General features: G+C 35.3%; 1 protein-coding gene across 23 annotated transcripts in view; it reads left to right on the plus strand.

The window, feature by feature from the left end:
* The window catches only part of CLASP2 (cytoplasmic linker associated protein 2), a 223,721-nt gene that overhangs the window by 39,296 nt on the left and 169,500 nt on the right, over positions 1 to 14,925 (plus strand). For all 23 annotated transcript variants that reach the window (XM_055284306.2, XM_055284138.2, XM_063612518.1 and 20 more), the window contains exon 7: positions 12,062 to 12,132. In XM_055284306.2, the coding sequence (XP_055140281.1) occupies positions 12,062 to 12,132 (71 nt within the window). The remainder of the gene's footprint in view (positions 1 to 12,061; positions 12,133 to 14,925) is intronic.

Below are 14,925 nucleotides of genomic sequence, written 5' to 3' on the forward strand. Positions count from 1 at the left end.
CCTAGGGAGAACTCATTCACTCTTCCCTGCCCCAAGGAGGACAGGACATTAATCTGTTCATGAAGGATCCACACCCATGACCCAAACACCTCCCATTAGGTCTCACCTCCAACATTGGAGATCAGATTTCAGCTTGAAGCTTGGAGGGATCAAATTCAAACCATAGTAGTATGTACGTGCTTTTAACAGTTTGTTGAATCAGGGTCCAAATAAAGTCTATATGTTATGTTTCGTTAAGTCTTTTAAAACCTTTATGTACTCCAACACTCCTTTATCCTTGTGTTTTATTTGTTGAATAAGCTGAGAGTTTATTCTGTGAAGTTTCCCAAACCATTCTGGAGTTTGCCTATTCTTTTCCTGTGGTATAGTTTAACATGTTATTTTCTCTTCATATCCTGAAATTGTATAGTTAAATCTAGAGATTTCAACAGATATTTGGTGGGGGGATGTCAGGAAGAGCAAGGCTACTTTATAGGTGGTGATGTGTTCTGGTATGATGTGTCTCATTATATTTGGTTGTCTCTCTTAGCAGCAGTTGTTTGCCAATACCAATTATTTGCTGGTAATAAGATTGTCTCAGAAATAAGCTTTTTGTTGACTTGATAATCTATTCATTTTCTACTTCCAGGGCTAACAAGAATTCCATTTGAGTAAATTCTACATCATTTTATGGATGAAAGAAAGAAGTGATGTTAACATATGTATTTGTGTGTGTGTGTGTATGTATACATTATGTCTTTTCTAAATTTATATTGAAATTACTTTATTTGTATTTTATTTTATTTTATTTTTTTTTTTTGAGATGGAATCTCGCTCTGTCACCCAGGCTGGAGTGCAGTGGTGCGATCTCGGCCCACTGCAACCTCTGCCTCCTGGGTTCAAGCAATTCTCCTGCCTCAGCCTCCTGAGTAGCTGGGATTACAGGCACATGCCACCACGCCCAGCTAATTTTTGTATTTTTAGTAGAGACGGGGTTTCACCATGTTGGTCAGGCTGGTCTCAAACTCCTGACCTCGTGATCCGCCTGCCTTGGCCTCCTAAAGTGCTGGGATTACAGGCGTGAGCCACTGCACCTAGCTTTATTATTCTTAAATAGATTTTAATTTAATTTTTTTGAGACAAGCTCTTATTCCTGCCCAGGCTGGAATGCAGTGGTGTGACCACGGTTCACTGCAGCCTCAACCTCTTGGCACCAAGCAATCCTCCCACTTCAGCCTGCTGAGTAGCTGGGACTACAGATGCACACCACAACACCTGGCTAATTTTTAAAATTTTTTTGTAGAGACAGGGTCTCCCTGTGTTGTCCAGGCTGGCCTTTAACTTCTGGGCTCAAGCAATTCTCCTGCCTCAGCCTCCCAAAGTTCTGGAATTATAGGCATGAACCACTATGCCTGGCTAGACTTTATTTTTAGAGCACTTTTAGGTTCTCAGTAAAATTAAGTGAAGGTACAGAGATTTCCAGTATACTCTGTCCCTATACATGCCTAGCCTCTCCCATTATCAATATTCCTCAACAGAGTCGTACAGTTGTTATAATTGATGAGCCTACACTGACATATCATTATCACCCAAAGATTATAGTTTGCACTAGGGGTGACCCTTGATGTTGTATATTTTATGGGTTTGGATGGATGTATAATGATGTGTCCACTATTGTAGTATCATACAGAATAGTTTCACTGCCTTGAAAATCCGTAATGTTTCACCTGTTTATCCCTCCCTTATCTAACCCTTGGCAACATTCATCTTTTTACTGTCTCCATATAGTTACATTCATACAGTATGTAGCTTTTTCAAATTGGCTTCTTTCACTTAATAATACATATTTTAAGTTTTCTCCATGACTTTTCATGGCTTGATAGCTCATTTCTTTTTAGGGTTGAAAACTTTTCCATTATCTGGAAGTACCACAGTTTTTCCATTCTACTGTGGGACACCTAATTTGCTTCCAAGTTTTGGCAATTACGAACAAAACTGCTAAAAATGTGAGTTTGCAGGCTTTGTGTGGACATACATTTTTGTCTCCTTTGGGTAAATACCAAAGAATGCAATCACTGTGATGCATGGTAAGAGTATGTTTAATTTTGTAAGAAGTTGCCAGACTGTCTTCCAAAGTGCTTGTACCATTTTGTATTCCCACCAGCAGTGAAGGAGAGTTCCTATTGCTTCACATTCTCGCCAGGATTTGATCTTGTCAGTGTTTTGGGTTTTGGCCATTTTAACAGGTATTTAGTGGTATCATGTTTTAATTTTGCATTTCCCTGATGACCTATGATTTGGAGTGCCTTTTTGTATGCTTGTTTGCCATCTGTATATCTTCTCTGGTGAGATGTTTGTTCAGATCTTTTGCCCTTATTTAAAATGGATTGTTAACTGTCTTATTGTTGAGTTTTAAGAGTTCTTTTTTTATTTTGGGAAGCAGTCCTTTAACAGATATGTCTTTTGCAAATATTTTCTCCCACGCTGTGGCTTGTCTTCTCATTCTCTTGATGGTGTCTTTCAAAGAGAAGAAAGTTTTAATTTTAATGAAGTTCAACTTACCAGTTATTTCTTTCATGGTTCATGCTTTTGGTGTTGTATTTAAAAAGTCATCACAAAACCAAAGGTCAATTGGATTTTCTCCTATGTTATCTTCTAATAGTTTCATAGTTTTGCTTTTTATATTTAGTTCTGTGATCCATTTGAATTAATTTTTGGAAAGGATGTAGGTCTGCATCTAGATTCATGTTTTTGTTTGTGAATGTCCAGTTGACCTAGCACAGTTTTTTGAAGAAACTGTCTTTTCTTCATTATATTGACTTTGTCCCTTTTCCAAAGATCATTTTTGTCATATTTATATGGTTCTCTTTCTGGGCTTTCTATTCTGTTCCATTGATCCATTTGTCTGTTCTTTCACTAATACTACACTGCCCGTAGTTTTGGAAGTTAGGTAGTGTCAATCTTCCAAATTTGTTCTTTTCCTTTAATGGTGTGTTAGCTATTCTAGATCTTTTGCCTCTCCCTATAAATTTTAAAATTGCTTTGTTGTTATCCACAAAACAACTTGGCTGGAATGTTGATTGGAATTGCATTGAATCCATAGATCAAGTTGGGAAGAACTGACATCTTGAAAATACCGAGCCTTCCTATCCATGAATGTGGAATATGTCTCAATTTATTTCTTCTTTTTTGGTTTCTTGCATCACAGCTTTGTACTTTTCCTCTTAAAGTCTTACACTCATTTCGTTAGAGTTATACCTTTATGTAGATCTGAGTTTTTGACCTGTATCATTTTCCTTCTCTCTAAAGAACTCCTTTTTAACATTTCTTGCAAGCATTACTACTGGCAACAAATTCCTTCAATCTTTTTTCGAGAAAGTCTTTATTTCTTCTTTACTTTTAAAGGATAATTTTACTGGGTATAGAATTCTAGATTGGTAGAAAAGAAAACTAAAAAGAATTGTAGATTAGTGTGTTTTTTCTGTCAATATTCTTTAAATATTTTACTTCACTTTCTTCTTGCTTGCACAGGGAGAAGTGGGATATAGTTTTTATCTTTGCTCCTCTGTAGGCAGTGTTTTTTTTTCCCTCTGGTTACTTTGAGAATTTTTTTCTTTATTTTTGATTTACTATAGTTTGAATATGATATGTGTAAGTGTAGTTCTTCTGTCATTTGTTCTGCTTGGTGTTCTCTGAGCTTCCTGGATCTGTGGTTTGGTATCTGGTATTAATTTGGGAAATTCTCAGTGATTATTGTTTCAAATACTTTTTTTCAAATACTTTTTCTGTTCTTTCTTGTTCTATTATCCCCATTAACATGTATGTTACATCTTTTATAGATGCCCCACAGTTCTTGGATAGTCTCTTCTGTTTTGTTTTCCAATCTCTTTTTTCTTTGCTTTTTCAGTTTTGGAGAATTCTATTGAGATTTCCTCAAGCTGAGAGATACATCAGTGTGCAGTCTAGTAATAAGCCCAATAAGGACATTCTTTAATTTTATTAAGTTTTTCATCTCCAGCTTTTTTTTTTTTTTTTTTTTTTTTTTTGGTACTTTGTTAGAATTTCTTTCTCTCTTACCTATTTTTTTTTTTTTTTTTTTCCTTTTTGGCATGCTATCTGCCTCATTCTTTGGAGCCCTTAGCTATTAATCATAGTTTTAAAAAAATTCCTGGTCCAGTAATTCCAATATATCTTCCATATCTGGGTCTGGTTCTGATACTTGCTCTCTCTTTTTTTTTTGTCTTTTATAATGCCATGTAATTTTTTTTAATAGTTGGACATGATGTATCAGGTAAAAGGAACTACTTGAAACAGGCGTTTAGTAATGTGTTGGTAAGGTATGGGAGAGGAAGTGTTCTATAGTCCTATGAGTAGTTCTCTTTTAGTGAGCCTCTGTCTCTGGATTGTGAACTTCACAAATGTTCCTAAGTGTTTCCCGCCCTCCTCTCGCTTAGGTGGGACAGGATGGCTAGCTAGAGTGGGCTGGAATCATATATTTCCCTTTTTTTCATATGGAAGGGTGTAGGAGACTGGAGTTTGGGATTTCCATTTCTCCACATGGAAAACTAGAGCAACAGGAGATGGGTATTTTCCTAGGTCAGTTAGGCTCTGATAAAACCCCAGCAGATGAAGTCTAATTAAATAGTTTCACTTAATGTCAGACATTGTTAAGGAGAACAGAATACACTCACATATTTCAAAATGGTTCTTTTTCGGTTCTCCCTGCTGGAAACATGATAGGATTTTGCATTGATACTCACTCTGAAAACCAAGTTGAACTCCTGGAGGTAAAACTCAAAAAGTGTGATCTCCCTCTGCACCACCATTACTGAGTTTTTAACGCTCAAGAGTTGTCCACTCTGAGCCTCCAGCAATTTGTTAACTACAGGTCAGGTTTTCCTACCCTGGCACTGGTTTTCACAGAGGTTTCTACTGATGGGTTATGCTCTGGTAAGTTGTGATTCTCTGTTTTCATCTCCCCATCTCTGATTTTTAGTGCGGCGGTTTCCCCTGTGACCTCACTTTTCTTACAGATCTAAGAAGAGTTGTTGATTTTGTAGTTTGTTTAACTTTTTACTTGTTGTTAGGGCTGAGTAGCAACTTTCCAGGCTTCTTACATATGGAAATCAGAGGCAGGAATTACTTTTTAAAAAAATATTTTAAATGTTTATTCAGGTAGGAACTCCATACAGAAAAGTGCATGAATCATTAGTATACAATTCTATAAATTATAGCAAAGTGAATACATGCATGTGTCCACCACACAGATGAAGTAGAACATTACAACATCCCAGAAGCCACTTCAAATCCTTTTAAATGTTTACCTCTTCTCTTCCTAAAAGTAACCACAATCCTGACTTCTAACACCATAGTTTAGTTTTTCCTGTTTCTGAATTTTATATTAATAGAATCATATACTTTTTTGTTTGACTTCTTTCTGTTAAAATTATGTTTTTTACGTGTGTGTGTGTGTGTGTGTATATATATGTGTGCGTGTATATATGTGTGTGTGTGTGTGTGTATAGATTCTTTTGGGTTGTTGGATCCAGCTACAGTTCATTTTGATAGCCTTATAGTTTTCCATTGTATGAATAGACTATGAATCCAAACTGTAGATGGACATTTGCATTGTTTTTGGTTTACGGTTTTTATGAGTATGCTGCTAATAACTTTCTTGTATCTGCTTTGTGGTGTACATACTAATTCATTCTTTTGGAGGCATTTAGTTGATATGGACAGTTTTCCAGAGTGGTTGTATCCCATTTATATTATCACTGGTACTGTTTGCAAGTTTCCATTATTCTACATATTCACCAATATTTTGTATTGTTAGGCTTATTTTTACTAATTTTAGGTTTTTAGTGGGTGTGGTGTTTCATTGTGGTTGTAACATGCAATTTTTCTGATTACAAATAGAGAGGAGCACCATTTAATCTGTTTATCAGCCATTTGGATGTCTTCTTTTGTGTGTTCTTTTCAGGCCTCTTGCCCATTTTTTTTTTTTAATTGAGTTCTCTTTTTAAAAACTTGATTTGTAGAACTTTTTTATATGTTCTGTATACAAGCCATTGTCAATGCTATATGCTTCAACTATCTTCTCTCACTCTGTGACTTGCATTTGTACTTTCTTGGTGATACCTTTTGATGTACATAAGTTCTTAATTTTAATGTAGTTCTTAGTCATTTTCTTTATGAGTAGAAATTTCTGTGCCCCGTTTATGAAATCTTTGTTTACCCTAATGTATGAAGACATTCTTGTATGTAATTGTCTTAAAGTTTTATTCACATTTAGATCTGTAATCCACTTGGATTTATTTGTTTGTTTGTTTGTTGGCAAATGCAATGATAAAAGACTTCAGGTAAAAATTTTTTTCATGTGGATACTCACTTGACCCAACACCACTTATTGAAAACATCTTTCATTTCTAATTTTGTTATAAATTAAGTGTGCACATATGTGCTTAGAATTTTTGCATCTGTGCTCAAAATGATGTTGGCCTATAATTTTCCTTTCTTCTTGATTTATATCTTTTGTTAGTAATGTTACTTGTTAGAGGAAACTCTTTATTTGATTTTCCTCTCATCAGAATTAACCTCATAGGGGTTTTATCATATGCAGGTAGCTAATACTTTAATGTTCTTACTGAAATAGGCCAATGACTTATTACCCCTAGCCGTTCTTACCATTTCTCCCTCCTCGAAGTGGGTAGTCACTTGGCAGATGAAGACTCTGAGACCCAGAGCAGTGACAGCTAGTCAGTAAGAGGTTGATGGCTTCCTGACACACAGTCCATTGTTCTTTCTTCCATGCTGTGCTTGTGTCATTCTCCTTGGTGATGCTTCTTTAGCAGGTAGTAGGCAATGGAGGACTCTGTATGGGTACATGAGCTTTGCTTTTCAAACATGCAGAGTGTTTTCTATTCTTGACGCCTATGGCCTCATTATTTTATAGGTAATATTTCGAATCCTCAAAATAACAACACATATTAAACAGATCTTAAACTTCTGTAAGTTAAAGCATAGATTAATTTTGGTTTACACCTTTCTTCAGACTATTGTTCCACTATTTCCCTTTTTCACTACCATATATTCTCAAGAGTTTATACTGAATATTACATTCATTTGAAACAAGTATTCTTTTGTTATAGTGATCAAATTCTAACTTTAATGTTTAGAAGGCATAGTTTTGATTCTCAAATACTGCTCCCTTTATGGTTTCCAAATTTTCTGTTGGATGTAGCCCTCTAAGGTTAAAGTTTGTTTTTGCCCACTCTTAAATTTATATTAGAACCATTCTTCTTTGTTAAAACAACTAAACTTAAGTATGGTTCATAAAGACATTAAGTCAAATAGTTTTTTGTTTTGTTTTGTTTTGTTTTTTTGAGTTGGAGTTTCACACTGTCACCCGAGCCAGAGTGCAATGGCACGATCTCAGCTCACTGCAACCTCCGCCTCCTGGGTTCAAGTGATTCTCCTGCCTCAGCCTCCCAAGTAGCTGGGATTACAGGCCCCTGCTACCACACCCGGCTAATTTTTTGTACTTTTAGTAGAGATGGGGTTTCACTATGTTGGCCAGGCTAGTCTCAAACTCCTGACCTTGTGATTTGCCTGCTTCAGCCTCCCGAAGTGCTGGGATTACAGGTGTGGGCCACTGCGCCCAGTGAAGTCAAATAGTTTTAAAATAATAATTAAACAATTTTTTTCTATCAAATATTTTTTAAAAGGTAAGTTCTGGTAGTATGGTACTAGCATAAAACTAGATATAGATCAATGGAACTATACTGAAATAAACTCATATTTTTGGTCTGTTGATTTTTGTCAGAGGTGCCAAGACCATTTAATAGAGCAGGAAAGAATAGTGTTTTCAACAGTGGTGCTTTATAAACTGGATATCCCCATACAAAAGAATGAAGTTGCAACTCTTCCTCACTCCACACCCAAAAATTAACTCAAAATGAATCATATAACGAAATGTAAGAGCCAAAATAATAAAACTCTTAGAAAGCACTAGGCAGTGGTTTATTAGATACAACACCAAAACACAAGTAACCAATGGAGAAAAATAGATAAATTGGATATCATCAAAATTAAAAACTTATGCTTCAAGGAACGCCATCAAGAAAGTAAAAGAAAACTTATATTATGGGAGTAAATACTTGCAAATCAAATATCTTTTATTTATTTATTTATTTATTTTTTGAGATAGTCTCACTCTGTCACCCAGGCTGGAGTGCAGTGACACGATCTCAGCTCACTGCAACCTCCACCTCCCTTCAAGCAATTCTCCTGCCTCAGCCTACTGAGTAGCTAGGATTATAGGTGCACACAACCATACCCGGCTACGTTTTGTATTTTCAGTACAGATAGGGTTTCACCATGTTGTCCAGGCTGGTCTTTAACCTTTGACTGCGAGTGATCCGCCTGCCTTGGCCTCCCAAAGTGCTGGGATTACAGGCATGAGCCACCGTACCTGGCCAAAATCAAATATCTTATAAGACACGTATCTTGACTGTTATAAAGGGCTCTTTACAACTCAATAGTAAAAGGACAGATAACCCAATTTTTAAAACAGACAAAATATTTGAATTTCTTCAAAAAGAATATACAGATGGCACTAGCACATAAAAAGATGTTTAACACCATTTAACTGTGAGGGAAATACAGATCAAAACTATTATACGCCCCCAGGATGACTAAAGTAAAAACTGATAGACAAAAATGATAGACATTAACAAATATTGATGAGGATGTAGAGCAATTGGAACCCTCATACATTTTACATTGGGAATGTAAAATGATGCAGCAACTTTGGAAACAGTTTGTAATTCCTCAAAATGTCAAACATAGAATTATCATGTAACCTAGTAATTCCATTCCTAGCTGTATATGCAAGTGATATGAAAACATTCCTCACAAAAACCTACACACAGATGTTCATAATAGCATTATTTATAATAGCCAAAAAATAGAGACACCCCACATCTACATATGTCCATTACTTGGTGAATAGATAAACAAAATGTGGTAAATCCATACGATGGAATATTATTTGGTCACAACAGGGATGACTGATACATTATGCATCAACCTTGAAAACATTCATGAAAGAAGCCAGTCACAAAAGGCCACATATTGTATGATTCCATTTATATGAAATGGCCAGATATGGCAACTCATAGGCTAGATATAATCTTTAGAGAAAGGAAGTAGATTAGTGTTTGCCTAGGACTGGAGAGATCAGGGTAAATGGGGAATGATTGCTAATGGGTATGTGGTTATTTTTTGGGGGTGATGAAAATGTTCTAAAATGGATTATTTGGTTGCACAACTCTGCAGATATACTAAAAATCATTATATTGTACAGTTTGTATGGTACTGAATTTTATCTCAATAATACTGTTATTTTAAAAAGATAAAATCTGAGATACCTAATTGTCTCTTTCATGTTATACTTGGGATTTACTATTCTTATTCTAAACTTTTAAGTCTGGACTTTGGTTAGAGTTGCTTTTCTAATTCTGTCCTCTTTACTCTATGAGTTAGAACCTTCCTAATGCTTTACTGGCCTCTATCCTTATCCTAAGTCAGAACCTTCCTAGAGCTTTGTAGGCCTCTTAAATTGTGTTTATAATCTTTTGGACAATCCAGTCTCTGTTGTATTTTTCTTCCATTGAATTTCCTAATTTCTTCCCCTGAATTACTTAAAATATCTTAGGCTGTTCTTTCTGCTCTTAAATTGTTTATTTCTTCCTTTTTTCACCAAATTATATGTATAATAATCATCTATTATAAATGCGTTTGTTTTTCTAAAATAAGTGTATAGAGTTTAATGATGGGGTTGGAGGGATTCACTGAGGGCCACATAGAAAATTATACTGTGTTTGCTGTTTTGTTTGCTTTAAAGATGAGTTATGAACTTATCCTTTATAAAATTTTGAACAGGTGACTAAAATATTTTTAATAAATACCAAACAAAAGTCAGATGTTAATTTTACTTGAAAGTTGGTAAAGTGAGAATCATTAGAAGAAAAGAGTGACTGAGAAGAGAGAGTAGAACAGTCATAGGAAGAGTGTATAGGGTAACTGAAGAGCTGGCAGCAAGGTTAATGCTGTGAGGTAATCATCTACTCTGTGTGTCTTTCTTAGCCCAACCCAGTCCCAAAAGACCGTTGGATGATACCTTCTACTCTGGCCCCTTTTTCTTCTTTTCCCCTCCCCTCCTCTCTCTCATATTCATATTATATTTGCCTACTATTTCATTTGACCCCTCTTCCACTAAAGCTGCTTTCATCTAGATTCCTGTCTCCATGTATTATCTGCCTTACCTTAATTCCTAGCCAACCCACTTCTCTTTCTGAGCTTTCTGTCCTAAATTTTTTACTCCTGTTCTTCTAATCTATAGCCAAATGTTATGCCCCTTCATGTCTGTTCTGCTTTTTCTCAAACAGCTCTCCGAAATCCTCTCCTTTCTTTCTTTTTTTTTTTTTTTGAGACAAAATCTCGCTCTGTCACCCAGACTGGAGTGTACAGTGTCAGGATCTCGGCTCACTGCAACTTCTGTCTCCCAGGTTCAAGCGATTATTGTGCCTCAGCCTCCCTAGTAGCTGGGACCACAAATATGTGCCACCACACCCAGCTGATTTTTGTATTTTTGGTAGGGATGTGTGTTTTGCCATGTTGGCCAGGGTGGTCTTGAACTCCTGTGCGCAGGTGATCTGCCCTGCTTGGCCTCCCAAAGCGTTGGGATTATAGGCATGAGCCACCATGCCCAGCCTCCTTTCTGAGGTTCCAGCCTCCAATTCCAATGCTTCTTTCTATCTTATGTCCACGTCTTGTGTCTGGGCAACCTGCTTGGTGTTTGTCCAACCCTCCAGAGTATACTACTCTGTAGGATAAAAAGACCTGTATCTTTGAACTGAAATGCTTTCAATATGTAAATAGTTGTATTTGTTGAATTTATTGGAAGTAGGAGGTGATGTTAAGGTTTAGAAATCCTATTATAATGAGTTCCTAGGAGATTTCAACTAAAAAAAAATTTAGTTCTTACTGAAATAAGCCAATAATTTATTTCAAAAAGTATCTGTACCTTTAATTTACTGGTAAGAAATGACCACGATGAGGACCAGGGCTTAAGTAAGGTTTTAGGAAATGAAATTGTGACAGATATAGGTGGGTAAGTCAGAGAAGAACATTTGGCAACTAAAGGCAATATGTCAGTGACCCTCCTCTCTTCCCCGGTTCTCTAAGTCACAAATTTAAGAATGAATCATAGCACAATATATTGGCAAGGGAAAGAAAAGCAAACTAAAAAAAAAGTGCTGTCAGTGTTATCCCATTTCACTCTGAAGAAAATTTGTATATGAATATAAAAGTATCAGAAAGGATACAGTTAATAAATACATTCTCTGATAGAAATGTGGTTTTTTCTTTGTTCCTATTTATATTTCCTAATTTTCTTTTATAATGAATGTACATTACTTTTGTAATAAACACATTTTTAACTAAGAAAAGTGATAGCAGAAGTGCAGAAAGTGTAATTATCCTGAATATAAAATTAGAAGCACCAGTGGAATTGGTGTTGTATGAAAATAGTCTTTGTGAATAGCGTCAGGGATAGCATCAGATTATCAGTGATATTAGCCATCTCTTTAGTTTTTGATATTTTATATTTTATTGTTTTTACGTTTGCCTTAAGTTACTTTGGCATGATTTTTATGTGCCTTTAAAAGATGTCTTGGTGACTGAGTAGACTTATTATGAGGTTGAAACTAGGATATTTTTGATGGATTTGGAGAAATGATTTTATGATGAAACATGAGAAACTTCTTTGTGTAAAAATTGTCTTTTCACAAACTTACCTGCAAATATGTAGAGTCCTACCTATATTTGACTTCTTTCAACTGAAAAGAGATGGGTTTTGTGTCTTCTTTCAGTGAGTTAATTGTGAAAGAGAGTTATATAGAAAACTAGCTGAATCCCTACAATTGCTTTTTCTAAGGGAATGGTGAAGGAAATTGTTTCTGTTTAATCTGTATGTTAAAAAAAATCAAACAAACAAACCCAATTTATTCTTTATTCCCAGATTAGAAATGATATTTGCCAAATTTGATGAAGTGCAAAGTTCAGGCGGTATGATTTTGAGTGTCTGCAAAGGTAAGAGTAATTAAGCTCTCAAACATTTCTAAGACTATATTTAGCAAAGTTTTAGGCACTAAAATGTATTATATCACTGATTCAAAATAGTTGATTTTGTGGCTTGAAAACTTAGTTGAGACATAATAACAAAATATTTACATCCTGCTGATAATTATCTATCCTCTGATTCTTTTGGAGTGAGTGGAAATTTAATAGTGGGTCCGTTGTGTAAAATGATACTGTTCTCTTTTTTTTTTTTTTTTTTTTGGTGATACTGCCTTGTTTTTTGTGTCTTCTGGGTTGAGGTATGATGACCCTCTTGCCCTCCATTTTCCATGCGTAAAATGTGTTTTTATACCTAGAATAATTGTTTTACTTAGTTGTCTTTAATAGAAATTGTGGGGTTGATGGGTTCTGTTATATCTGTGTACAGACTATAAGGGATAATACTGATCAAGAGACTCATACACAGGAACTTCACTAGCATAATCACCTTGGGCTTAAGTAGAATGAGACCAAGTTGGAATTCAGGGACGTTTGGAGTTAGTATCTGGTACTGACTTGATTTTTGTGGTTCCTCTCCTTTTCGTAAAGTTGATAAATTATGTTTAGCTTTGTTGGGTAGCATTTACCTACACTTGAGACTTTAAATGTTAATTAGCCATATATGTAAAGAATATATTCTATTTCCAAAGATAATATAGATTGCTTTTCCACCTAGTAAAGTAGTTTCATATTAAAGAGAGTGTGGTTAGTTTAGTAATATAAATGATGTTGGAGTAAAAATTTGGTGTGTGAATTTATAGTCAAATAATAGGAAAACTAGTTACTAATAATAGGAAATTTAGTTACTGTTCTTTGGGTTAAACCAGGACTGAGGATGTGTTGCAGGAAGTCAGATGGAGTAAGTGAGTGTTAGAAAGATTGTGTTTACCCACATCTAAACTTAGTTCCAGAAGCATAAATTGACTTCAGTGCTACCAGTCCTCACCTTGAATGCCAGAAGATTCTCACTTCACTTCTCTGAATAGAAAGTGTTTTAAGTATCTTCTCCTTATTTTTCTAGCAATTACCTCTGTCAATTTCTGTAGAAACCAGAAACAGTAGGAAGAGATTTGACAAGATGCTTGAACTTGTGTGTTTTCATAACATGATCGTTTTGTGTGTTTCAGACTAAGTAGTTACAACTCTAAGGAAAAAAAGTAGAATACTTACAAAATCTAAGGTATTCATTACTTGGGTATGGTTTATTTCGAAAGCACTGTTATTCTTGTATTTTGTGACATTATTTCTGTTACCTTCAAAATAGAGCTTTTTTGTTTCTTATTCTTTAGTTCCCCTTCCTTTTTCTCTTGTTTATCACTCCATAAACAGGGAGGTTCGGAGTTAGTCTCTGGCATTTATTTTTTTTTGAAGAAGACTTCAAAGATTGTTTGCATTGATGATTACAGTCTGAATATTGCGAGTATGGTCAAATGTGAAAGTTAAAGTCATATTGGTCATAATGTTTTTGATGATAATATGCCGTCACTGAAAAATTCCTTAATGAATTAATTAACAAGAGGATGCTAGAAGAAGGAAACCTATTTATCACGTTGGAAAATCCCAGGGCCCAGGCCTCCTCTTCCCTGTTTTTATTCTCTCTTTCTTAGTGATCCAACCCCAGCCAAAGGCTTTAAATGATAACTTTTTGCTAATGATTCCCAGTATGTAGTTCTAGCCATCATTCATCTCTCCTTTGGGTTAGGTCTAGACTTGGTAGCCTGTGGCCTTGATGACATTCCCATTTGGCTGCCTAATAGGCATTTCAAGCTTACTATGTCCAAAAATGAAACCCTGTTATCTTTTCTTGCCCCTCAGATCTGTTCCTTCTCCAGTCTTAGCCGTTTTAGTCAGTGGCACCATCATCAGCTCAAGCTAGAAACCTGACTTGATTTCCTATTCTAACTGATCAAACATTTCTACTTCTGAAGTACTAACATATCCCAAATTTGCTTATTTTTTCCATCTCCACTGCTAATATCCTCTCTAAATCTCCTTTAGCTTTTGCCTGGACTACTTCTGTAGACTTCTGTTCCATGTTTGCCCCCAGGAATCCATTTGCTACTCAGAAATCATAGGGATCTTCTTAAAATGTAAATTAGATCATGTCACAACAGGAAGAAGATAATGAAATTTCTCCCCTTAAGGAGCCTATAATCTAGTGATGGAGATAGATCATAAACAAGTAAATAAATGGATATACAGTGTGGTTACAGTTGGTAATGGAGGAAATATAACTACTCCTTGTTTAGTGAGTTTAAATTATTCCTAAATACCCTGCTGCCAAGGGAAAGACCATTAGATGAAAAAATTATTTTCACCAGTATTAATGAGAAAAATTATGGTGTGTTTCATCCCAGCCCATGATACTTGAGTAGTTTTCCCAGGTAGAAAAATATATCAATTGAATACTGAAAACAAATTTTTATAAGTAACAATTTGAAGGGAAATTGTACATAAAATAATATCATGGAGTTTAATTCAACTTCTTCTTTATTTCTGCACAATTTTTCCCCACAAAATTTTCAGGCCTTTGTTGATTCATTTTTATTGCACACTAAAACTAAAACTAAAACTGTAAATAAAGTGATAGAAACAGGAAAACATTTTAGGACAGAGTAAAGGCTCAGCATGAAATCTTGTGGAAATATTTCAGGCACACAAAGAGCTGTTGAAGATACTATTCTCTCCCTCACTTGTTGCATTTATGCAAAATAAATTATTTTGGGTCTATCCAAACATGGCACGCAATTCAAATTTGTTCCACCT

The sequence above is a fragment of the Symphalangus syndactylus genome, chromosome 1, assembly GCF_028878055.3.
Source record: "Symphalangus syndactylus isolate Jambi chromosome 1, NHGRI_mSymSyn1-v2.1_pri, whole genome shotgun sequence".
Lineage (NCBI taxonomy): Eukaryota > Metazoa > Chordata > Mammalia > Primates > Hylobatidae > Symphalangus > Symphalangus syndactylus.